This window comes from Polypterus senegalus, chromosome 18, assembly GCF_016835505.1.
Source record: "Polypterus senegalus isolate Bchr_013 chromosome 18, ASM1683550v1, whole genome shotgun sequence".
Lineage (NCBI taxonomy): Eukaryota > Metazoa > Chordata > Cladistia > Polypteriformes > Polypteridae > Polypterus > Polypterus senegalus.
In genome coordinates this window covers 55443780-55468748 of record NC_053171.1, presented here as the reverse complement: position 1 = coordinate 55468748, position 24969 = coordinate 55443780, and the positions used below count along the sequence as shown (strand labels likewise).

At 37.4% G+C, this 24969-nt stretch overlaps 1 protein-coding gene across 3 annotated transcripts in view; it reads left to right on the top strand.

Moving 5' to 3' along the window:
* exd2 (exonuclease 3'-5' domain containing 2) overlaps window positions 1-12934 on the top strand; it is a 70799-nt gene extending 57865 nt beyond the window's left edge. For 2 of the 3 annotated variants that reach the window (XM_039741235.1, XM_039741236.1), the window contains exons 8-9: window positions 1629-1985; window positions 10984-12934. In XM_039741235.1, the coding sequence (XP_039597169.1) occupies window positions 1629-1985; window positions 10984-11200 (574 nt within the window). In that variant the 3' untranslated portion in view covers window positions 11201-12934. The remainder of the gene's footprint in view (window positions 1-1628; window positions 1986-10983) is intronic. The other variant, XM_039741237.1, reaches the window with a different exon arrangement.
* Window positions 12935-24969: the final 12035 nt, after the last annotated feature.

Genomic DNA, 24969 nt, shown 5'->3' with positions numbered 1-24969 from the left:
GTAGGCGGCTTCCCTGCGCAAACCGAAACCAATGTATGTTCTTATTTCGATGGTATGACGCCACTGTCAGCCGCCATATTGAACTTTCCAACGTCACCAATTTTCCAACTTCCCGTGTAGGTAGAAGGCTGACCCCAACTTCACGAAATTTGGTAGGTTGCTTCCCCGCGCTAACCAAAACCGATGTATGTTCTTATTCCGGTGGTATGACGCCACTGTCAGCTGTCATATTGAACTTTTCAACAGTCTTTGTTACTTATGGGGCCATCTTCAAGAAATTTGGTACGCGAGTTCCCAACGCTAACTGAATCCTACTTGCGTACATATATACGTCCATAGCCTGCAGCTCGGTCACTGTGTGAGGTGGCGTTGGGTCCCCCATCCCAACGCCTCCCACGTTGAGAGCTGCCTGCTTATATAAGGCAGTCCTTAGCTCCGGTCTTTACATTCCCTTCCCTTGCCATACGGATTCAAGTCTCCTGCTGATAACTGCAGCCTTTTTATTTAATCCACGGCTTCTCCGCTGTTTTATTGTTCGTTTATTACGATTATACTTATTGTTTAGGTATTTTAGACTTGCTCTACATTGTTCAGGTACCCATTTTCTTTATCATTCCAACCGTAACCCCCATTGACATATCTATCGAGGTGATCACCATCGATCAAAGAACTGTCACTTACCGAGTGGTTTCCATGCCCGGAGATGGCACCTACCTTTTCCATTTTCTTTGTTACATATTGCACGGCTATATCAGGCTCACTCTTGATATCCGGAGGAACATTGTGTCTTGTGAATTGAATGACTGGGACAGGTTCAAGGTGTGGACTGATGATGGTACAGGAGATAATTATACTACACAGGAGCACTAGAAGAGTGAAATGCTTAAGCCCTTCACCTATGCATCTGCAAGTGAGTTGATGGCTGCAGCTGAATTGTTCGGTTGTCGCTTTCAAGTGTACCAAAATGGCCAAATATTTTACACCTTTCGACAACCGCCAATTACTCTAAAACACAGATGTTAAGGAAATTTTAGCATAGAAATTATGCATATTTTGCTGAAAGATGCATTTACAGTATATGAATTAATGTGCAGGTACTGTTAGGGTTAAGTTCAACTTTAACAGGATAAGACCTAATGTCCCTAAGTCGAAGAATTTCAAATGAGTCTGATGCTGATCTTGACCTGTGTGTTCCACTTTGCTATGTAGAAATACTAAGATTTATTTTAAGTTGCTTTTTTCTATTTATTTTAAACCATATGGTAAATATTGTTTTAAATATTTCCTGCACAGTTTCTATAGTTTCATATTCAGTTTCCAGTCACAAAACTCAAGGGCAGATGCAAAGCTTGCCCTTTTAGCTGCTTTTAAAGGTTAGAAGAGATGCAAAAAATGTTATACATGTATATGTATAAGAAATAAATATGGCTTGTGTGTGCCACCATTTCCAAAACCACTCAATTAACCCCCCCCAATTAAACATGTGTGCTACATAGGCAACCTCGGTGAGTCATTGTAATAAAATATAGTAAAGTTTTAGAGAAAAATGTATTTTCTGTTTATGACTCTTGACTGGGGTCTGAAAGTTAATATTAGTTTACTTTGAAAGTCTCTACTTTTTGTTTCAGGAAAAATATTGTTCCTCATGAGTATCGTCGTCATTTTCCAGTTGAAATGAAGGACCATAACTCTCATGATGTCTTACTTCTGTGCACATCTTGTCATGCCACATCAAACTATTACGACACCCTACTAAAACAACAGCTTGCTGAAGAGTATAATGCACCTTTGGGATGCGAGGATGGAGTACGTCTGCTTGAGGATGGTGATAGGAGGCAGGTACGTTCCGCGGCACGAGCACTGCTAAATGCAGAAAGCCTACCTGAAAGTCGGAAAGTGGAGCTCCTGAAGCTAATACAAGATTTCTTTGGGATCAAGGAAGTGACTGCTGAGAAGGTGCAAGAAGCAGCTGGACTGGAAACCAGGTACTATTGCTGATTGCTTGCTAATTATATGTAGGTAAAAGCCATGCAGTGAAGGTTGAGGTTCGTTTTTATTGATTGAATTTTTGGTCTGTTTTTTCATCTTGAATTTCATCAACTCAAAAGGCAAAGATCCAAAGTTGAATTTGTGTGTTTGGCCATCAGTTATACTTGTTTCAGGTCCCCACAATTTTTAGTATTTGGCAATCCAAATCTCCCCAACACTGATCCTCTTAAACCCTGGTACTCCATTATAAACAAATTAAATTCTTTCACCAGGATAGATTTACCTGATTTATACAAAATAATTTCTCAACTGAGACCATCCACCTGCGTCCTTGACCCAATACCAACAAGCTTTTTCAAAGAAGTATCTGGCTTGCTTATTGATAGTATTCTAGATATAGTAATCCCATCATTAGAATTGGGGGTCTTCCCAGACTGTCTTAAGGCTGCTGTAGTTAAACCCCTGCTGAAGAAAAATAATCTTGACTCCTCTGCTTTTGAAAATTTTAGATCGATTTCTAATCTGCTTTTCTTAAGTAAAATCATAGAGAAGGCAGTCATTATGCAGCTAAATGACCACCTCAATAAACCTGCTATTCTTGATAAGTTTCAGTCGGGTTTCAGAACAAATCACAGTACAGTAACTGCACTCGGTAAAGTAGTCAATGATTTGTGGGTAAATGCAGACAGAGACCGTTTATCCGTTATCTTTCTAGATCTGAGTGCTGCATTTGATACCATTCACCACAATATTCTTAGAAATCACCTTAGCCAATGGGTGGGCCTCTCTGGGAGTGTCTTAAATTGGTTTAAGTCCTACCTGTCAGGTAGAAAATTCGTTGTTAGTTGTGGTAATTATACTTCAAAGACCCATGATATTCTATATGGTGTTCCACAAGGCTCTATCCTGGGTCTGCTGCTCTTTGTGATCTCCATGCTTCCATTAGCTCAGATTTTCTCAAGGCATAACATGAGCTACCACAGCTATGCTGACGACACACAGCTGTATTTATCAATAGCATCTGATGACCCAAACCCTCTTGATTCACTGACACAATGTCCTACATTGTTGTTTATAATTCTAGAGAAATAACTCCGCCGCTCAAGATGGACTATGTTATTTTCTGTTATTTTAACCTGCAATATCTTATAGTGGGTAATCAGCTTAATTTTTATCCATTTACGCTCACCTCTTCGGCATGTTCTCTTTAGATCAGACAGTAGAAAGTAGTACTGAGACTAAACAGTACCAGTATGAGTAAACCATTTCAAAGTGGCCTATTGGAATTACACAAAACTTGAACTTAAGACCAACACATCTATTATAGTAATAGCATTTTAAACAGACACTTACTCTTAATGCTAACAAGACATGAATCAAACGGAAATAAAATATGAATTATAATTAAACTACAGGGCATTAGCATTATAGTCTGGATGAACATATCTTACTCTGCTGTAAGATTGATTGTGCACCATACAAGCAAGAGCAAAAATGTAACAATCTAAAGTTCTGTCAACTGCTGCACAGTAAAATAACTGTAGCATTTGTAAAGTTCTGTCATATTCCACAAAGGTAAAAAACAAAAAAAAAATCAAATCTTAAAACCAATTACTAACTTAAAGTTCTGTCCAAATATTGCACAACGATATCCGAAACAAAACCGTTTTAAAATTCTTCTTAAACTTCAAGTTGTGTGACTGAAATACCAGTCTGTCTACAGCATCTGGTTCCAGTGCAGCACAGTTACATGTTACAAGTGCTGAAAGCCCATCCAGAAGGGTAGCTTGAGGCAGGGATGCACAGATATTGTTTTTGCAAATTTTCCCAATTTGGGGAAAATTTAAACTTGCGGCATACTTGATGATTTCAGCCTACACATAGTTAAAATGACAATTAAGGTATTATCATATATGATACATATCACGCACTCCTGTCTGGCACTCCTTTCTGTATTATAATTGATGATTCAAAAGGATTAAAACTTGTAAGTGCATATTTACATTTAAGCAGTTTAGTTGCCTAGAGAGAGAGAGAGAGAGAGAGATCTCTATATATGATATGGGTATATAGATAGAGAGCTTTAGTTAGGTACATTATAGAAACAAAATAGCAATATGACAGCTTGTAATTAAAGAGAACCATTTTGTCTACTATGCAATGTACATATTTTTGTGCACATATTTTATTATGTATTAAGGAATGTTTTTTCATTTTTTCATGGTCACTGAACAATAAGCCTACATAATTTCATTTTGTTAATTAAAAATGAGCAGTTAACACCTGTGGCCTATAGTTTTATTTATAAAAATACACTTTAATATAGGACAGAAGAGTTTTATGCATCTGGATATAACGGGAGCTTAGTGTAAAATTTATTTTTAAAGGGATAAATTAATCTGAATCGGCCAATCAAGTACCATGAAAAACCTGAGTGGTATCCTGCTTAACCTGATTGCAGCATCTCTAGAAATACACATTTTACCACTTTAGGTATGCTCCTCATTTTCAAATGCTGCTTGCTGGAAAAGTGTAGCAACCGCACATGCCCTGCATTTTCATGAAGCAGTCGCTTAGTGTAACTCAAACAACATATTTTTACATATACAGTATGGCTTTTTAATGAGACAGACAGACAGACAGACAGACAGACCAGGTACGTAGGCTTATTAGATTATGGAGAGGTGGCACAGCACACTCCCATAAAGGCTGGACTAAAAATTGTCCAGTTATGTTTGAAGTAAACCAACATTTAATTCAAAAGCATTTTGACCTGCTACATGCAGAGCTTTTGTGTGATGGATTAAAATAAAATTAAAAAATAAATTAATGTGTTCATTTGGACTCCACATTCAGTATATTTTGTGATATATGTAGATCAACTGGGCTTAATTAGGCCATGCTGTTTCCAGCCTGCACTGTTTATTTAAAGAGAGCCTTGTATGCATAGATGACGTTGTTAACCTCTTAAATTGCAGAACATTCTTGATAAAATTGTGCCAACACTACTGAAATGAAAATATAAAAGTTGATGCTTTGGTCTTACATGAAGCAGAATGTGAATGTAGCTTTAAAGGGTACCTACACCAAAGATGAAATCTTACAAAGAAGTAAAGGACCTATGCATATCCCCAATCCCTGTGGAAAGTTTTAATGTTTGACATCCTCCCCAAGTAAGTTATGCTTTTTCTTACTGATTGCCAAATGGGCAGACCAGTACAGCCTTTCATTAACAAGGACATTCACAAACTTCACTTTAAAAAAGCAACTATTTAACAAGTCAGGGCCTTCCGTTTTCATGGCTTTAGATCTGCTGCTTTAAAGAAATATACTGACAAGACGTAATATACAGCTTTTTTATATAGATATATATAGAGATATAGAGAGATAGAGATATATATATAGATATAGATACACCTTAATAAAATGGGAATGGTTGGTGATATTAACTTCCTGTTTGTGGCACATTAGTATATGTGAGGGGGGAAACTTTTCAAGATGGGTGGTGGCCATTTGGAAGTCGGCCATTTGGATCCAACTTTTGTTTTTTCAATAGGAAGAGGGTCATGTGACACATTAAACTTATTGGGAATTTCACAAGAAAAACAATGGTGTGCTTGGTTTTAACGTAACTATTCTTTCATGAGTTATTTACAAGTTTCTGACCACTTATAAAATGTGTTCAGTGTGCTGCCCATTGTGTTGGATTGTCAATGCAACCCTCTTCTCCCACTCTTCACACACTGATAGCAACACCGCAGGAGAAATGCTAGCACAGGCTTCCAGTATCTGTAGTTTCAGGTGCTGCACATCTCGTATCTTCACAGCATAGACAATTGCCTTCAGATGACCCCAAAGATAAAAGTCTAAGGGGGTCAGATCGGGAGACCTTGGGGGCCATTCAACTGGCCCCTGACCAATCCACTTTCAGGAAACTGTTCATCTAGGAATGCTCGGACCTGACACCCATAATGTGGTGGTGCACCATCTTGCTGGAAAAACTCGGGGAACGTGCCAGCTTCAGTGCATAAAGAGGGAAACACATCATCATGTAGCAATTTTGCATATCCAGTGGCCTTGAGGTTTCCATTGATGAAGAATGGCCCCACTATCTTTTTACCCCATATACCACACCATACCATCAATTTTTTATGTTCCAACAGTCTTGGAGGAATCTATCCAATGTGGGTTAGTGTCAGACCAATAGCGGTGGTTTTGTTTGTTAACTTCACCATTCACATAAAAGTTTGCCTCATCACTGAACAAAATCTGGAAGCCTGTGGTAGCATTTCTCCTGCGATGTTGCTATCAGTGTGTGAAGAGTGGGAGAAGAGGGTTGCATTGACAATCCAACACAATGGGCAGCACACTGAACACATTTTATAAGTGGTCAGAAACTTGTAAATAACTCATGAAAGAATAAAGTTACGTTAAAACCAAGCACACCATTGTTTTTCTTGTGAAATCCCCAATAAGTTTAATGTCACGTGACCCTCTTCCTATTGAAAAAACAAAAGTTGGATCCAAAATGGCCGACTTCCAAATGGCCACCATGGTCACCACCCATCTTGAAAAAGTTTCCCCCCTCACATATACTAATGTGCCACAAACAGGAAGTTAATATCACCAACCACCACCAAATATATATATATATATATATATATATATATTATATACCACCAAATATATATATATATATAATATATAATATATATATATAATATATAATATATATATATAATATATAATATATATATATATATAATATATAATATATATATATATATATATAAAATATATATATAATATATATATATATATAAAATATATATATAATATATATATATAATATATATATATATATATATATATATATATATATAATATATTTGGTGGTATATAATATATATATATATATATAATATATCTCTCAACATTGGGATATATTGTAACTTTGTGCAGTGAGTCTTATAGTAAGTCTGAGACAGAAAATGAATATGGACGCTTAGGTTCATGGCTTTTATCAATATGTCCTCCTCCTCTGCCTGTTGTGCACATGTACACTCCTTTTCAAACTTTCTTTAAAAGAAATTAATTAAAAATTGGTAAGTGCTGACGACTTCTCACTCTTACTAGTAAATGATGCTACTTTCTCTTCCTGTTAATCAATACACGTTCTTTTTCACACCTGCACACTGTATATGTAATATAAGAGCGTTTAAACTGTGCATATTGTACATACCTAAAAAATATTAGTTTTGAGTTTAACTAGCCACTTGCTGTCTTTTTATTAATAAAAATTTATAAATTAAATAAATAAAAGCAATGAATAACAAAGTTTGCACATTTCAGAAATCTGTCAAGGTGATGTGATTGTTTAAATAACATCAAAAGTACCTGGAATGTTGAGAGCTTGATTGGGTAGGAGGTGGGATTGGAAGTTTTTGTTAGGAGGAAGACTTCAGATTGGGACAATAAAAACCCTTCTCTATAACACAACTCACCCCAAAGAATGGTATGCTTTTTTTTGTGTGTGCCTCAAACTACCCATGGATTTGTATTTTTATAAACATACCTAGTTTTCAGAGTTTTGATAAGTTGAACATTATCCCGGGGGCATCTGCTGCATTATAGAGCCTTACCCAGCACAAAAGTGCTTGCTGACATAGCAGGCTTGTAAACTAATACTGAGATGTGTTTTAGAAACTAGCATGCCTATAGGGAAAAGAAAACGGTGACAGTAAGCATACGCCACATAGACATAGTATTGGATCTACACAAAAATTTTGACTTTGGTGTTGATACCAGCTTTTGGACATTGGTACTGAAACAAGTAACTGACAGCTCTGTCAGCCATATGTCTTAACACATCCTCCCTGCTTCAGCATACAATCTCGCTGCTTTGTGTTTCTTCACAAGTTGTTTATAAGAAGTGTTGGTTCTAGCTTGTTTATAATAATATATGCTATATGTTCAAAGTGTCTGGGGTGTGGTTTCAGGTTGCATCAAGGGTTCACCTTGTTGAATCAAGCAAGGTGAAATGCATATGTTTCATTGAAAACTGACCTATTGAGATCTCACTAATGAATATGAGATATTTATAAAGTGCCATTTACTCATGGTACGGAAATTTAATGTAATGCTGGAACCATACCACTTCGGTTTTCTCCCCTTCCCTCATATACTGTACAACCATATAAGACTATGACTGGTACTAGTGCAAATGAAATTTGACTTTTGAAAAGCATAGTCCTCATAGACTAGACATCTGCTTACTGAGAAGTGTTTTGCAATTGCAGCATTGCCTTCCACTAACACATTAGAACTGTTGTACTGCTAATAGTGAGAAGAGACCATTCATTCAATCTTAGGGTCATAAGAATCGGCAAGTGAATGTTCCTGAAATATTAACATTAATATTTGGAAGTGTTGACGGTGCTACTTTTAATTACACTTCCTGATGACATGTTACAGTGTATCTGCACTGCTCTGAGGGGAGAATTTTTTTTTTTTTAATTTTATTACAATCCATACATAGCAATCAAGTTTTTACAAAAAAAAGAATTATGTTAAGAACAGATCGATCCCCACCCCTGAAAGAGAGAGCAAGCCAAACGGTGTAAAATTTAAGGCTTGTAAACATACCTAAATTAATAAATTCTCTGTGCTTTATAAACTTATTTTAAAATATTACTGATTAGATCCTGCCATGTTTTGAAAAAAGTCTGTACGGATCCTCTAACTGAGTATTTGATTTTTTCCAATTTCAAATAGTATAACACATCAGTTTCCCACTGACTTAAAAGAGGAGAGTTTGGGTTCTTCCAGTTTATCAGAATAAGTCTGCGTGCCAAGAGTGTAGTGGATGCAATCACAATTTGTTTGTCCTTCTCCACTTCCCTCTGGAAGAACCCCAAACACAGCTGTTAATGGGTTAGGAGGGATTGAGAGTCCAAGGCTGTCTGAGAGGTAATTAAAAATTTTTGTCCAGAATAATGTTAATTTGGTGCAGGCCCAGAACATGTGACCCAGTGAGGCTGGGGCTTGGTTGCAACGTTCGCAGGTTGGATCATGCCCTGGAAACATTTTGGAGAGTTTTAGTCGAGACAGATGTGCTCGATATATAATTTTGAGTTGTATAATTGTATGCTTTGTGCATATGGAGCTCGAGTGAATTCTCTGCATTGCTACTTTCCACTCCTTTTCTGATATATTAATTGAGAGGTCTTTTTCCCAGTGTCCTCTTGGATCTTTGAAAGGAAGGGATTGTAAAATGATTTTATATATTGTAGAGATGGAGTCTAATTCCTTAAAATTGAGCAATATTTTTCCAGCGTGGATGAGGGTGCAAGATGAGGAAAATCTGGAAGGTTCTGTTTAACAAAGTTCCTGATTTGAAGATAGTGAAAGAAATGTGTAGCTGGAATGTTAAATTTGGAATGTAATTGTTCATAGGATGCAAAGACGTTGTCTATATAAAGATCTCTAAGCAAGTTAATTCCTAATTTTTCCAGATATTAAAACTGCATATGTTTGTGAAGGTTGAAAGAGGTGGTTCTCTTGCAGGGTGCCACAGATAGAAGCTTCTCCGTCTTAAAATGCTTTCTACATTGGTTCCAGATTCTAAGTGAGTGGAGCACAATTGGGTTATTAGTGTATTGCCGATAACGTGTGTTTATTGGAGCAGAGCAGGGAATACAAAGAAGTACTGCAGGATTTTACTTCTATTGCGGTCCATGCCTGTGTATGTTCTTCTATTTGTGTCCAGGTTCTTATCGGCTGTATATTTGCCCAGTAATAAAACTGGAAGTTAGGTAGAGCCATGCCGCCTTCTGCCTTTTGTCTTTGTAGGGTCGCTCTTTTGATGCGTGGATGTTTTGAATTCCAAATAAATTAGGTTATTGTTGAATCTAATTGCTTAAAGAATGATTTATTAATGTATATTGGGATGTTTTGAAATAAAAAAGGAGCTTAGGAAAAATATTCATCTTAACAGTGTTAATTCTTCCAGCTAGTGTGAGATGAAGGGTTGACCATCTATGCAAGTCTTGTTTAATTTTTTCCATGCAGACGACGAAATTTTGTTGATTATAGAGCTTTGTTTACTTGTGATGTTTACCCCTAGGTATTTAAACTGTTCTGCAATGATAAAAGGTAGGGTGTCTAATCTAATATTATATGCTTGAGAATCCACTGGAAAGAGTACACTTAAGAGAATTCTTAATGTGTGTTTTTTTTGTTGTTTTTTTTTAAACTAACTACATGCTCCAGGAAGAGAGTTTAAAAGATTAGCTGACAATCCATTGTTTTAGTTCCTCTTATGTAACCTTCATTTGTTTTTCTTTAAGTTTGACAGATTCAACTTCTTCATTCTTATGGTGCATGCCTTGTACTTTTGGAATTGGTCTTTGCTGCTTTCCGCTCTCTCTCTTCCATCTCGCAAGCCTTTTATTGAGAAGACTATAGACTAAGTACTACTTGTTACTATCTAGTAAAATGAACAAAGCTCAGCTTTAGATTTCTAGTGATAGCTTAAATAAGGCACAGAAACCATTTCTTCAGTCTTCTAGGTGACATCTAGGGATGTTTTGGATGCATTGTTCATTGTTTGCCTGATGCCAATTGGGTTTAGTGGCTCTGCTTTACATGAGTTTGCAGAGATTTTCTGTTTCTTTTAACAGTCTGTATTATTATAGTATTTGGTAGTGTTTTCTGAACTTAGTTACTTTCTAGATATTCAGACTACATTTTGCTTAATTTGCAAGTTTTTTGCAGTTGGAGCATTGGAGTACATGCATTCTTTAGTATCCCGTATTAAGTATTCTTACTAAACATATTTACTGTACCTATAGAACGCTTCCAATTTAAAATGCAGCTAATGGAGTCACTCTTTTGATTCATCTTTTCTGAAAATAAAAACATAGACTTTAAAAGTATAATTAAAATGAAAGTGTCACTTTTCTGTTGTACTTAAGTTTATCATCTTTCTTTCAGGATCTTCAATGAAAACTATGTTCCTCATGGCCTGAAGGTAGTCAAGATGAATGCCAAGGGTGGGCTTCTTGGGCTAATGGAGCTGGAAAAGCGTTGGCGGCAACATTTTCTAACTGTAATGAAGCCACAGCACCTGCCCCCACTGTGGTCTGTTGATCATAACCACAGCAAACTTTTACGCAAATATGGGGACCAGCTTGATGTTCAGCTCCACTGAGACTGAAGGCAGCCAGCCTCTTTAACAGATCATTGCATAAATTGCTCTGCTTCAAAACATCAAGGAACCTAGGCCTGTCAAACCTAACTTTTAGATGTGCAATTAATGACATTTTCAGAAGCACACAATTCCAGGTCTGCTCACAATTTAACCGGACACATCTTAATTCATTTTTAGGTTGGCTTTGAAGTAATCAGAACCAGCTATAAGTGAGCCGTTACACATTAAGCATCATTTCTCCTCCCGGATGTGCAAGTTTATTTTTTGTCTTTGGGAGATTAAACAATTTGTGTGCTTATCTGCCCCTTACACAATAACATTTCCAATAATATTTGGTGCTGTCTCCCTGTTGATAGTAGAATGGACTTCTGTTGAACAAGAATGATGCATTTCTTCAAAGTAGAAAGCTGTGGTCAACTGTGTAAGACATGTCCTGCACCATATTACAGTCAATTCCTATACACTGCACTCTTCAGTTTTCAGAAATTACCTACTAATTTCAGTTTTGGCAATGGTGTCCACTGTTATGAAATTTCCCGTTTCTCTTTTTACCAAGTACCTCCCCATACCCTGTGGAGAGCTCTCTCCTGCTGGATTGAAAATTAGGATTGTACCAATTTTGACTGGATATCTGTTGTGTTGAACTAACTATGTATGTATATATTTTTAGTGTAGATGTTAACGTCATGCACAGTGTGCTTCTAAAGGATAATAGTAGAACAAATATATTTTTTTCTGTGCATCATTAACAGGTTTGTTCTAGAAAAGATTCCAAAAAGGCCTTTTACATTTTTATCTATGAAAGCCAAAAAAAAAATAGTCAGTCACCTTCTTATTAGAAACATCTCCATTCTGAGTGTGGCTGAATTGAGTTCTTGAACTTTATCTTCTTCAAAAGACTAAGTTGGGATCTTCATAACCGTACTTGCAATGGAGATAATGTTAAAAAGTGATTTATCTGTTTTGGATTTGGAGGCTTTTTTTGTTTTTCTTTTGATTTTGTTCCACCTGGTATGTTTGAATTGGTGCTACATAAAAAGGAGAATGTAACCTTTATTGGGGTATGATAAAATGTAAAATTAGTTTTAACACAACAAAATTTTAAAGAGTGATCCATCCTTTGCAATTAGAATCAGGAGCTCCGTTATTTCATTGACCATTTACAAGTCTTTACTGAGTCAGAAAGCTGATGCTTAACCTTTTTCATTTTTTTTTTTTGGAAAACCTCTTCCTTCAGAGTTTGGGTTGCTAATGTTCCTCAGAACACTCGCATGCAGTCTGCTCACCTTAACACATGAAGGGGATGTAATTAAATTTTTGTGCCTTTTGTGAGGTTTGGCAAGGCTGACATTTTCATATTCCAGCTGATGTGTTGAGCTGTGTTTTAAGTTTTTAATATAGAAAAGCACTTGAGCCCATATAACTTGTATAAAGGGGTATGGTGTGATTGTACTGAACACTGCTGAGCAAAGGTGAAAGAAATGAAATTTGTATCAGTTTAAGACAGCAGGCAGAGGGTGGTATGGGGAGGGTGGGTGGTGGTGATGGACTTTTAAATGTGAACTTTTAATTTTGTGCAAACTGAAGAGTGGTTTATTCTAATTTTAGTAAATACTTTGAGCACTAAGTACTGTACCCAAATATGAAATTGCTATGAACATTTTAATATGAAACAAAGCATTTTGATGCTAGGAACTGCTGCTTTGTTTCCTTAATTAAAGCTCATCTATGTAATCGGAGTGCATTGTTGCTTATGTCACTAATAATCTCTCCTTCTCTCTCACATGCTATTTTTTTTTTTTTTTTAAATTGGACAAACATAACCATTGCAAATGAATGATAAGTTTTTCTTTAACATGCTTTAGTGTGATTAGTTAAGAATTGTACACTACAATGCAGGTTTCATCAATTTACTAAAATATTTTTGTTTTTAATTTTGGACATTAATGTTTCTTTACATATCTACAAGATAAAAAGCACTACTTCTTATTCAGATTCCAGGACTTTCTCTCCCAATCTGGAAAGCAAAGGGAAAAACTTAACCACAAAGTAGTTACTGGGAGTTGCTAAAATATCCTAAAATGTTGCAGTGGCTCCACTTGTTTGAAGAATTAAATGCCTGCTTAAAAAAAATAAAAAGAGAGGTCAGAGTACCAGGTGAGAGAGCCACTTCTTAATTACCAAAAAAGACCCATGTGCTTCAGCTGAATTAGTGTGTCACTGTTGCTTGCTGCCATCACAGTAGTCCTCTGGAAATACAAACAGTGGAGACTTAAGAAACGGAATTAAAGACAGGTTGGAAATCTTCCAGATCAAAGAACTCATAGCTGCTGAGGAAGAGGATAACAGCCAGTATGGGGTGTAAACTCGACTGTCCTTGGTGTTGAGACACACCCATGCATGCTTTATTTCACAATTTCTCAAATGTAAAGTATTTCTAAGGCAATCTTAGCATAGTGTATCCTCTCATTTTGTTATATGTAGTGGAAAGATGGAACTGACTTCCAAAACATCTGATAATCCAAAACGGACTGATTATTTAAGGGTGCTTTCTTTTGAAAACTGTCATAGACTGAGAAACCTGCCCATATAATTTTAAAATGTTTAAAAAAACAATTCCTGCTGTAACAGGTAAAGGAAGATTGTGGAAGTTTGTTTTCTTAGGGTTGTTTTTTTTTTTTTTGTTTTAGTAATTTACAAATAATGTAAAATATCATGATGAATGGCACATTGGGGGTTAAGTAAATGTCTTTTAAAGGTTCCATTACTGAATGTATTCCATTTATTCTAACATTCTGTCCTTTTAGTTGGGGGAAATGTTAACAGGTAAGGATATAGTGGGCAGTAGCATTGCAGCTATAGAGTATTTCCTGCACTGTTACTATTTCCCGAGCACTGATTAGTCTGGTTTTTGCTTTGTCAGTAATTCATAGTGGCTGATATAGGAACAAAGCATATAGTGAGGATGTTGTACTGGAGTTCCTCACTAGTTCTAACAAAGCAGGTATAAGTTAATTCCTGCCAGATTCAAAACCTAATCTTAATATGTATTTGTAATCCAGTAGAAGATTGGAAAGTTTGGTTATGGCAACTTAATTTTTTGGTGGCCTATTTATTTTTCAATGGCCTGAAATTACAAATGCATCTGGTATTTTAAAGGATTTCTTTAAATATTGGAATTCGTTGGGGAGTTGAAAGAATGTCCTAACATTAATTCTTTGTGGTTAGATGTATGTGCAGGAGACTTGTTAAAATAAGGATTGTGTTTTAAAACATAGTAGGTTGAGTTTGAATTATTAAAAGTTAAACCTGATCAGATGTATCTTGACTTTACAGGAAATATGCTCTTCAACTAATCTAACCCCTTAGATTTTATACATTTCTTCCAGTATATTTAATAATATGAAAGTGAAGCATCACACCTTAAGCACCATGTCTTCTGTATCAACAGGTAATTTTTTATTCACATCTTTCTCTTGTAATTTTCTAAATCTTATTTTACACAGATAGCTCACAAGTAGTTCAATAGCAGCAAATGAAATTGGTGATGAAGAATACCACTGGTTCCGCATTCTAAAACAAGAAATCAGACTTTGTATTTACATTTCTGTATAGTAGTTTTAATCTGTAATGGTGATTAATAAAAAACACTGCTATATTCAGTTCTGTCAAAATACTTTTTATATGCGGGTTTATGCCGAATATGGGGTGTGGTTTTTTTGGACTGAAAATATTCACTCTTTTTCACTTCAGCTAAAGCACCTGTGATCTTAGCGGGTAAAAGTGCTGCTGGCATGGATAAGCTGTAAAATATTATTAATATCAGCCAGAGATTGTCAATGATATGGTATTTGCACCTGTGGTGCTATCTGAAACAGTTGTCATTACTTGCCTTAATTTTTTTTTAATGCGATAGGCTCCATAAAGGCACACCAAGCATCATACACATTACTAGAAATACACTACGTGGGGACTCCCAAAAACCCACCTTGCCATTACTAAAGCAACAGGCCTTTAGTGTTTTGTCAGTCTTGCAATTGGAGACATACCAGGTATCATTTCTGTCCCAAGCATATCTTCTCAAGATTATAATTGTCAAACCCAATGTAACAGATCACACTATACAGAGTTTTAGAATTTCACAATCTCCCACTGAAAAAATTTGTATTTATAGCACATATTTAATATAGTCTACTAACACATAATTGCATTCTGTTATCACTATTGCTTTTGAATATGTCTTTTTGGTACAAACTAATAAACAAAAATGTAACAAGTGACTCATAGATTAAGTAAATATGTGAAATGCTCCAACTTTCATATCAGTTAACTTAAGTTGGCGAAGAAACCTAAATGTTATCCCATTTGTACAATCTATTAATTTATCTTGTGTTTCCTTTACTTAATTTTGAGTTCAAAATCAGGCCCGCCCTTACTAGCATCTGTGTCTCAGAATCTGAAAACATTGCGCTCTCTCTCTCTCTCTCTCTCTCTCTCTCTCTCACATGTTTTATATAAGACTAGGGGGCTTCGCTCGCCCACCCTCGTCTTTGGTTTACTGGATATAAAATTTAAAGAGATTTTCATGGGAATTGTTACATATGCATTATTTTCACTTTTACTTTAAAAACGTTTGTAAAAACAATACTTGTCCTTTATTTCCGGCCTTGGGCATTGTTACATCTTTCTCGCAGAACGTAGAACGCTGCTTGTGTTGTGAAGGGGGGGTGGCTGAACATATGCTAAGGAGATGGCATCTGATCATCTGCTGTCTCTGCTGCTGGCAAGCTGCCTGTTCTGCTTGTCACATGTCATTGTTTTTAAGAGCTGGGAGCACATGATGCATGTCTGCCAAAAGCAATCCAACAACTGCTACGTTAGATGTCTGTGGACTTGTTTTAAATGATGGTTCACTGCCTTGTCTCGCGTGACGTTGTAAAAACAATACTTGTCCCCGGGCGTAGTTAAATCTCTTTCTTGCAGGATGTATAACGCTGCTTGCATTTTGAAAGGGGATGGGGGGGGGGTTTAGGGGGTTGGGTACATGCAAGGAGAAGTGGTCGGATCATCTGCTGCAAGCTACGCGTTTTGCTTGTCATTGTTTTAAGAGCTGGGAGCAAGTTAGTGTGTCTCGCTGGTAGTCAGATATGCAATTTTAAAAGCTTTTTTTTCTTTGGAATTATTTTATCTTCATTATTTGCACTTTTACTTTAAAGCTTCATTAAAAACAATATTTGGAATTACCTTTTCTTCAAGATCGCATTGCATTTTGATTCCATTTTTGGAGGCACATTGTGACAATGCAACGTATAACTGCCCATGAGTGAATATTGTTTGTTTCTCCAATTAATAACCTGACTTTTTCTAATGTTTGTCCCTGTGATTGGTTTGTTGTTATAGCAAAAGCTATTCTAACGGGACACTAAACATTTTAATACGAATGGCATATCAAGATCTCCTTTGGTGTCTAATGTTATTCGCGGAATATATACATTACCTTTCTTGTCGCCTGTTAAAATTTGCATTGCTTCTCTGTGATCATAAATATACACATGACCAAATTGTGTTTTCTTTAAAATTAAACTTGTCATTGCTTTAACTGTTACGGGACCACAGATTCTCATAGCGTATGGTCCATTATTGTGTAAATCTACGTTTTGTGCATTGAATGGTGCAAATGCGAAAAGACTTTGTTTTCTGTTCTTTGCCTTTTTATTTCAGACCTCGCTTTGTCCTGCTATTTTTTTCAATTATACCTGGTCCTGATGATTAATTTCCTTTTGTCTGCGCTAATGCGATCTTTACTATCTTTTTTTGATACTGTAGCAACTGACGTAAAAGTGTCACATAAGTTTTACTTGAACAATCACTGACTTTGTAACCCCAAACGCAACTTTCTAGCTCCCTCTCCAACCCGTCATCCCCTGGGTTTCGCCGCCCCGCCCCCCCTTTCATCAATCAGTACCCCACTATCAGTCTTCCGTTCTGTACTCCACCCTCCCTCAATCAGACCTAACGGTCACTTAAAACAAAGCAGGTTTCAGCCTGCCTGGAACACTACAATACTTTTGAATTTTACTGCTTTCATATTTTTTACCTTTCTCTGCATGTGTATTGCACTGTCGTTTGTTTGAGACTTTTGAATTCCACTGCTTTCATAATTTTTTTATCTGCCTTTTTTCTCTCCAACACTTTTGGGTCTGTTTTCTCCGCGCTGCTGTTTCTTCTTTGCTTATTCGTTGATGTTTCATCTAGAACGTATTGGCCTTATATGCTTTATATGTGCTGAGAGCACAGGATCTGTGTGTGCTACTAATGACGGGAATTCGGCTCTTATGTTTCGGCTCACTTATGTTTATTATTTATATGGTTTATAACATGGTACAAAATAATACATTTTAAGGTACATTAAACAAAACGATCTCAAGATCCAATATTTTTAATTTGCAGTGAAGCAACATAAGCTTAGAGAATCACAAAACAATGTAAATGTGTAAAACAAAAAAGTAGCATCCAGGAAATAGTTTTAGCGAGTCTTTAAAGAAGGTTGGCATTAAGAGAAAAGAAATGCCTCAGCTTTGAGGGGTTGATCCTGTTTATTCTCACTGTTATCTGCCCTGTTTTGGAGAAGATTCTCTCGGAGGGGACTGATGTTGCTACTTTGCACAATCTCCATGCGTGAGACATGGGTAATCTGAAGCCTTGGTCTCCTGTCAATCATGAATAATCCACTGCATCCACTGAACAGTGTCATTTCCAGGCAGAGGAGTAGCTTTAGTGACAGACTTTTGTCACTGTCCTGCTCCACTGACAGACTGAGGAGATCGTTCCTCCCCCACACTATGCGACTCATCAATTCCACCCTGGGGAGTAAATGCTAACATCCGTCCATTTTCTAACCCGCTGAATCCAAATACAGGGTCACGGGTGTCTGCTGGAGCCAACACAGGGCACAAGGCAGGAACCAATCCTGGGCAGGGTGCCAACCCACCGCAGGACACACACAAACACCAAGCACACACTAGGGCCAATTTAGAATCGCCAATCCAACATTACTCAGTTATTGTCTGCTTTTTTTTATTTTTTTCATTTTTATTACTATTTAATATTGTTTCTTTGTATCGGTATACTGCTGCTGGATTATGTGAAGTTCCCCTTGGGATTAATAAAGTATCCATCCATCCATCCATCCCACCAGCTCAGCGGGTCTGTACTACTTTGGAAAAGAGGCTACTCAGGATACAATCTCGCTTCCAGTATTGCCTCTGCTGAGGGATTCCTTCTTTTCTGAGTGTCTCCAGGACTAGTTGCTCATTCTTCAAAGAACCTCCAAACAGCAGATGCTTGTGGTTCATTTTGTTCATCCTCTGTTCCCTTTTCACCCTCTTGGCCCCATGGCAGTGGAGCTGGCTGGCCATATCTTGCTGCTGCACTTATTCTCTGAAGAGCTTCATCAGTCGCTCTGTTTTTATTAAAGGCCAACCTTTTGAATCTTGGGTCAAGCATGGTGGTTTCTGAAAGAACACTGTTGTACTCTATTCTGTGAAACTTTCTGTCCATGGAAGCACAGAGAACAGCCACTAACTCTGCCACTTTCCCTGTGGTTACTCTGGTCTGGTGTTCAGCTGTCACACTCTGCAGACACTTGCACAGGATCAGCATTTTGGAGGCTGTAACTCAGCTAAAAATGAGTAATGAATAACTGTTAAAATTATGCTTTGTTTTATTTAGCAGTATTTCCATTTATGTCTAATCTACTTTTCATATCCATAATGCAACAACTAATACAAATGATAATAATTGAAGAATAATGATAATAACAATAATAGCATTTGTACACTGTACCTGTCTGCACTGATCTCCACAGTGACTTGCTCAAATGGCTCCAGAGCCGTGCATGCCTCCTGCAGCACCTCCCATTCCGCTTGGCTCACAGGATCAACTGGTGCACTGATAACAGCCAGGGTAGAGATGACTGCATCCTTGGACTCCAGAATCTGTTTTAGCACATGAAAGGTTGAGTTCCACCTTGTAATGCACTCCTGTTTGAGCTTGAGCTCAGGCATGCCTATCTGCCATTGGGTAGATTTGAGCTTCTCTGTGGCTGTTGTGCTCCTGTGGAAGAATTCCACTATTGCCTTCACTTTGTCCACAGTGGGTTTCATCACCTTCAGAGCATCTCTCACAAACAGGTTAAATGTGTGTGCAAGACATGGGTGGTGGGTCCATTTCAGAATTTTAATTGCTTTAATTATGTTGGCTGCATTGTCACTGACACAGCAAACCACTTTGTTTTCCACATCCCACTCTTTTCCACTTTATGCAGCACCTCTGCAAAGTTCTCAGAAGTGTGTCTGTCACTGAACTGAAAACAATCCAGAAGACAAGACACCACGTTGTAATTTTCAATAAAGTGGCAAGTAACTGACATGTAGGATGTGGTGGTTCGGGATGTCCAACTGTCCGTTGTCAGGCAAACTCCTAAGGCTTTTTTAACATGTGCAGTGAAGCACATTTTCTGTCATATAGGTTTGGAATAATTTTGTGGGAGAGCATTTTCCTGCAGGAAATTACATAAATTGGATTGAGAGCATGAGTAAAGGTTCTGAATCCTTTGTCTTCCACGATTGAAAATGGTTGGAAATCACGTGCAATCATTTTAGCCAATTCCTCATCAATTGTGTTCTGTTTAACAGGAGTCATAGCTTTTTGCACAAACTGCCTCATAGAGCTCTGGGTTGTAGGTCTAGGTGGTTGTGGTGCTGTATTGGATGACGGTGTAGACATTGACAAACTGGTACTTTTCAACAGTTGCAGTAGACAAACTCGCTTTCATTAGTAGCAGGTTCACTTGCTTGTCTTTTTTCTTCCCACTATACTGATGGATGTACAGTTGTCATGTGCAGGTGCAGTTAATTTATATCGCCTGTTCGATATGAGATTTTAATGTTGCACGCACTGCACTCGCACTCTGCCTTTGTATTATCAATGTAATTGAAAAGTAGCTAAATTTTACTCATTTTGTCGTGCGCAGCTCCTTCCCTTCTGTTTATCTCGCTGAGCGTATGTGTGCTGTGTTTGTCTGTACAACTGCCCCACCTGCACAGTGCAGACACGCATTGTGTAGTTGACCAGTCCCGTGCAGATTGGGAAAAATGAGAAAGGAAAAAAGTGGCTCTGGCTTCGATCGTTCACTTCAAAGAGCTGTTGCGTTCACGACCAACACATCACTATGTGCCTTTACACGACTGAGTGTTTTGCTGGCTGTGCTCTTATTTGATATTGTTTGCATTGTGGGTCTTTTAAGTGTCTTCCGAGAAGATCACGTCTCGTTGCCCTACTTTTTCTTTCCAGGATTTTTTTAATAATAGAAAATGCATAGTTCTTTATTCATTACCTCACAAATTAAATACGTGGACGTGTATATTGTACATAATATGATTTCCACCAATTGTAATGTATCCAAAGTATGTATTTGAATATGTTCAGGTTGACTGTTTCACTACAGTTGAAAAAGATAAAGTATAGAGCACAAAGGAAATCAGTGTATGTAATCCTTCCGCCCCCATCCTTAAAATGATCACTTACTGTGGCCACACAAGTTGGAATTTTTCTGTTTCTTACACAATATTTCCATTGAAAATATTTCAGTGTTATGCTATACTTCACTCCAAATACGGCATCCATTTTTTTTATAGTTCTTTTTAATGGCATATTAGTAATTTTTCATGTTGGTAATAGTCAAGTTTAAAGCATGTAAAAGTAATGTAACATTAACCACCTTTAGTAAGTTCCTTAAACCTGCTCAGGTGGTTCAAGTTAACATATAACTTGTGTCAAACTTTTCTGACTCCAGGTAGCACACTCTCTTTGGTCTGATGTTAGTACTAAAACCAGATTAGTACAAGATCATTCTGAGCTGACAGCACACTGCAAATGTCCCTATGAGTCCTCTTGTGAAAGACCACTTGGATCCACAGCATTTTTCCTTTCAGACAAAGGTTGGAGTAGAAGATGCTATTTTTTAACAAGGCTTATTCCCATTTGGACAAAGTGTCCATCATTGCAAAGATTTTGTTTTCATATTTTTACAGTACCTTCATCCATGACTAAGTGTTGTTTTAAATGAAGGTAATGGCCTTCATGTGCAGAAGACTGCTGTTTGTGAAGTGCCAAGTATGTGTCTCTGATCTGGCTGCAAGCGTTAATGGAACTAAACAAGGAACAGTACAGTCACCTCAGACTAGAAATATAGTCTGCTTCAGAAATTTTCAGAAGATTCTTCTTTAATGTAGTGTATTTTTGCTAGCTTGATAAGACCACGTATAAGAGTCGCTTGGAGAAATGTTTCTTTGTGCAAGGAGTGAAATCAACAATATAAGATTAAGAAAGCCAAAAGCAGGTATACAATATAGTGGGTGATTTTAATTAGAGTTGCAGGCACCATGGTGGTTTTCTAATTTGAAACATAATTGCAAGAAATTGTTAAAGTCTAATTGTGCTGCTCGAAAATTGAGATGCATACCAACTTAATCGGAGTGCTTATGGGCTACAAGTGTGTGTGTGTTTTTTTTTTTTTCTGACATGTAAAATATAGTGTGTCTCTTCCTCTGATCAGTTATCTGTACAGATGAGTCTTTATGAGAAGAAACACAAACTTGTAACAAGAAAAAAAGCACACTGAGTACACCCACCCTAAAGAATGTGTTTTTGCCTTTCACGTACACTTTGAAGTCTCTATGGCCAATCGGACTCGAGTTCTCAAACAACAATCTGGACTGGTTCACTTTGCTCTGAAGCTACTGTCATGCATAAAGTTCACTTGGGTATTAGTCAACAGTAACACAGATAAACTTGACAACTTCATTTTCATTTCAAAAATTTTCTGTCCAGACTACCGTTTTCATATTTTCTAAAAGTTTGTTACATGCCAAAACACTCGAGTTGGGCATGCATGGTTTGTCTGCCAAAACTGATTTGTGTTTACAGAGCAAATGCAAAAAAATTGAAAGGGTGAGCATGCTAAGCACCTGAGGAAATCACTTCGGTCTGGACAGATGGTGTAGAACTGCTTTTAAATGGTTACTTACCAGAATAAGGTAGCCAAAGGATTGGAAATTTATAGACTGGAAGTCTGTATTATCATCAGAACATAGAACCTTTTCCTTATGCCATCAAACTCCAAGCGGGCTGCAGTTTGCTTTTTACTTGAAAGTGGCTTTTGTCTGTCCACTCTACTATAAATGATTAGTGGAGTGATGCCAAGATTGTTGTTCTTCTGACAGGTTCTCCCATCTCTGTAGTGAACATCTAAAGCTCTGTTAGAGTGACCATTGGATTTTTGGTCACCTCCCTGACCAAATCCCCTCTTACTTGGTTTCTCAGTTTGGCCAGATGTGTTGTAGCTTTTGGAAGTGTCCTAGTGGTTCCGGATTTCTTTGATTTCTCAATTATAGAGGTCACTGTGCTCCTGTGAGCACTCGGTTAGATTATGGCAAGGGTAAAACACCATTTCTTTGTTATACCAGAATTTGATTGTGTAGGTCTTTGAAGAGTTCCTTAGACTTCATAGCTTGTTTTTATCCTGACCTGAAGTGTGAATTTTGGGACCTTTTACAGTATACAAGTGCCTTTCTGAACGATGTCCAGTCAATTCAGTTTTCCACAGGTGAACTCCAGTCAAGGTCTAGACTCATTTCAAGGAGAATAAAAGCAAACTGGAAGCACCAAACCACAATTAGGAGTGCCACCGCAAATGCTCTGAATACTTACACAAATGAGTGTTTTCACTTTTTGATATTGAATAAATTTGCAAACCTTTGTCAAAACATTTTTGCTTTGTCATTTATGGGTTATTGAGTATAAATTGATTGGTAGATAGGACATGTATGTCCTTTTTAAAATTTGAATGTATAACACAGTGTACAGTAAGTGAGGAGGGCAGAATACTTTCTGATCCACAGTACTTGGCAGAAGTGTAGTGGTTAGTGTTCTCCAGTGTTCTGGGAACCCAAGACTTGGTCATTTTGTGTCATTTGCACAGTCGTCCTGTTTGGGTTTCCATTCAGTGCTACAGTGTCACTCCCTCATTCTCAATGACATGCAGGTTAATTAACTGCTAATTGCAAATCAGTCCTGCAAATGACAGGTTCCTAGTCCAGGGTTGTTGCCAGGATAAGCAGTGTTCTCTCCATTACTCTGATTTAGGTTAAACTGGTTTCAAAATGTATGTATGTATGAGATTATCAACAATCCCTTATGAGAGTAATGTTTTAAAATCTGTATCAGTTGAAACATGAAAGTTTCAGAACGTGAGCTATGGTATAACCTATGTACTCTGCAGTCCCAGTATAATAAAATCAAACATGTTGGGATGGTGTAAAAAATCTACCACACTCAGTGTTTGCAAAGTTGGCATTGCTCTTTCCATCTTCTTAGGGAAAAAAACAAAATTTTTGAATATGATTTTTGCCAACTTTGATCTATATGTATCATCATATCTAGCTTTTACAACATAAGAAAGCTAAAAAACCTCATGGTTTATCCAGTATGGAAATTCAAACAGTGAAAGCTGTGCTTGCACATTAACAAGGAGAAGGTGTTTTTTTCAGGCAGACCAATATGTCAGATAAGGATAACCTCTGCAGCACTGAGAAACAAGCAGAGGATTGGCTTACGATCATTGGTATGTCTGGCTTGATGGGGAAGTTCAAGGCATGGTTTGAGCAACATGAATCGCTGCTTAGAATTATGTGACACTTTATATATTAGGACTAAAGAAGATGATAATGAAGGACCTTTGCTGGTGGTGTAGAATCCCTCTTAACTTCGCATTTGTTGAACTGTACACAAGTTCGGATCAGCTACAGCTACCCTTGTCATCCATTAGTGAGCGGTTCAAAATTGTTAAATTTAAGTTAGTATCTATATGGATTCTAAAAAGGAAGGAGTTGGTGAAGTCAGTTATAAGATCAGAGTGCAAGTGGGATACTGGTGCTGCTGTAGCCCAGGCTAAGAGTTCACTTAAATTTGGGGACATCATTGGCAACATAGGCCATGGAAGACAGTGATTGGGGATTATCAAGTACAAGGGAAATGAGTTTAGTGATCTAAGGGGAGGTGAGGAACATTGAGGAGGAGAGTTGGGACCATCGAGTTAGGGCTATAAGGAGCCACGACAAGGTTGGACCTCCCCCCGATAAAGATCTTGTGGGAAGACCAATGGAAGATGGAACCATTCTGTATATCATACCTGGTGCTGTCAGTTTGATATCCTTCCAACCCCAGTGAGGATGCAAAGGGGAGAAAGTGGGGACACTTTGCCTGCTGTGTGATGATAGGGGAAATATGGCATACATCCTTTCAACTTTTTAAGATGGCATCACCCCAATCTAATGGAATGTTGAAAGAATGGATTAGTCCGTACCACAGCATCTTTGCAAAAGGGGTGCTTTGGATTTTGGTTGTCCACATTAGTTTAGACTACAGCGTGAAGCAACATTCTACATTCTTCAGGAATCATTTTTTTTAGTTAGTTGTTGTTATCTCATATAAAATGTATTTAAATTTACTGCAATTTTTCTCCTCTTCCAGTCCTGGAATGTAATGAGTGACTGTTCACTAAACCCGTCCCTTCTCCTCATTATCCTATCCCCATGCTGCTCTTACACTAATGTGGGTGGGACTTGTCATTTTCTTATCCTCCTTAAAGAGAGAACTGACCAAGTTTATTATCAGTCTCTGCCTGGATAGTTTAATATTTTGTAAGA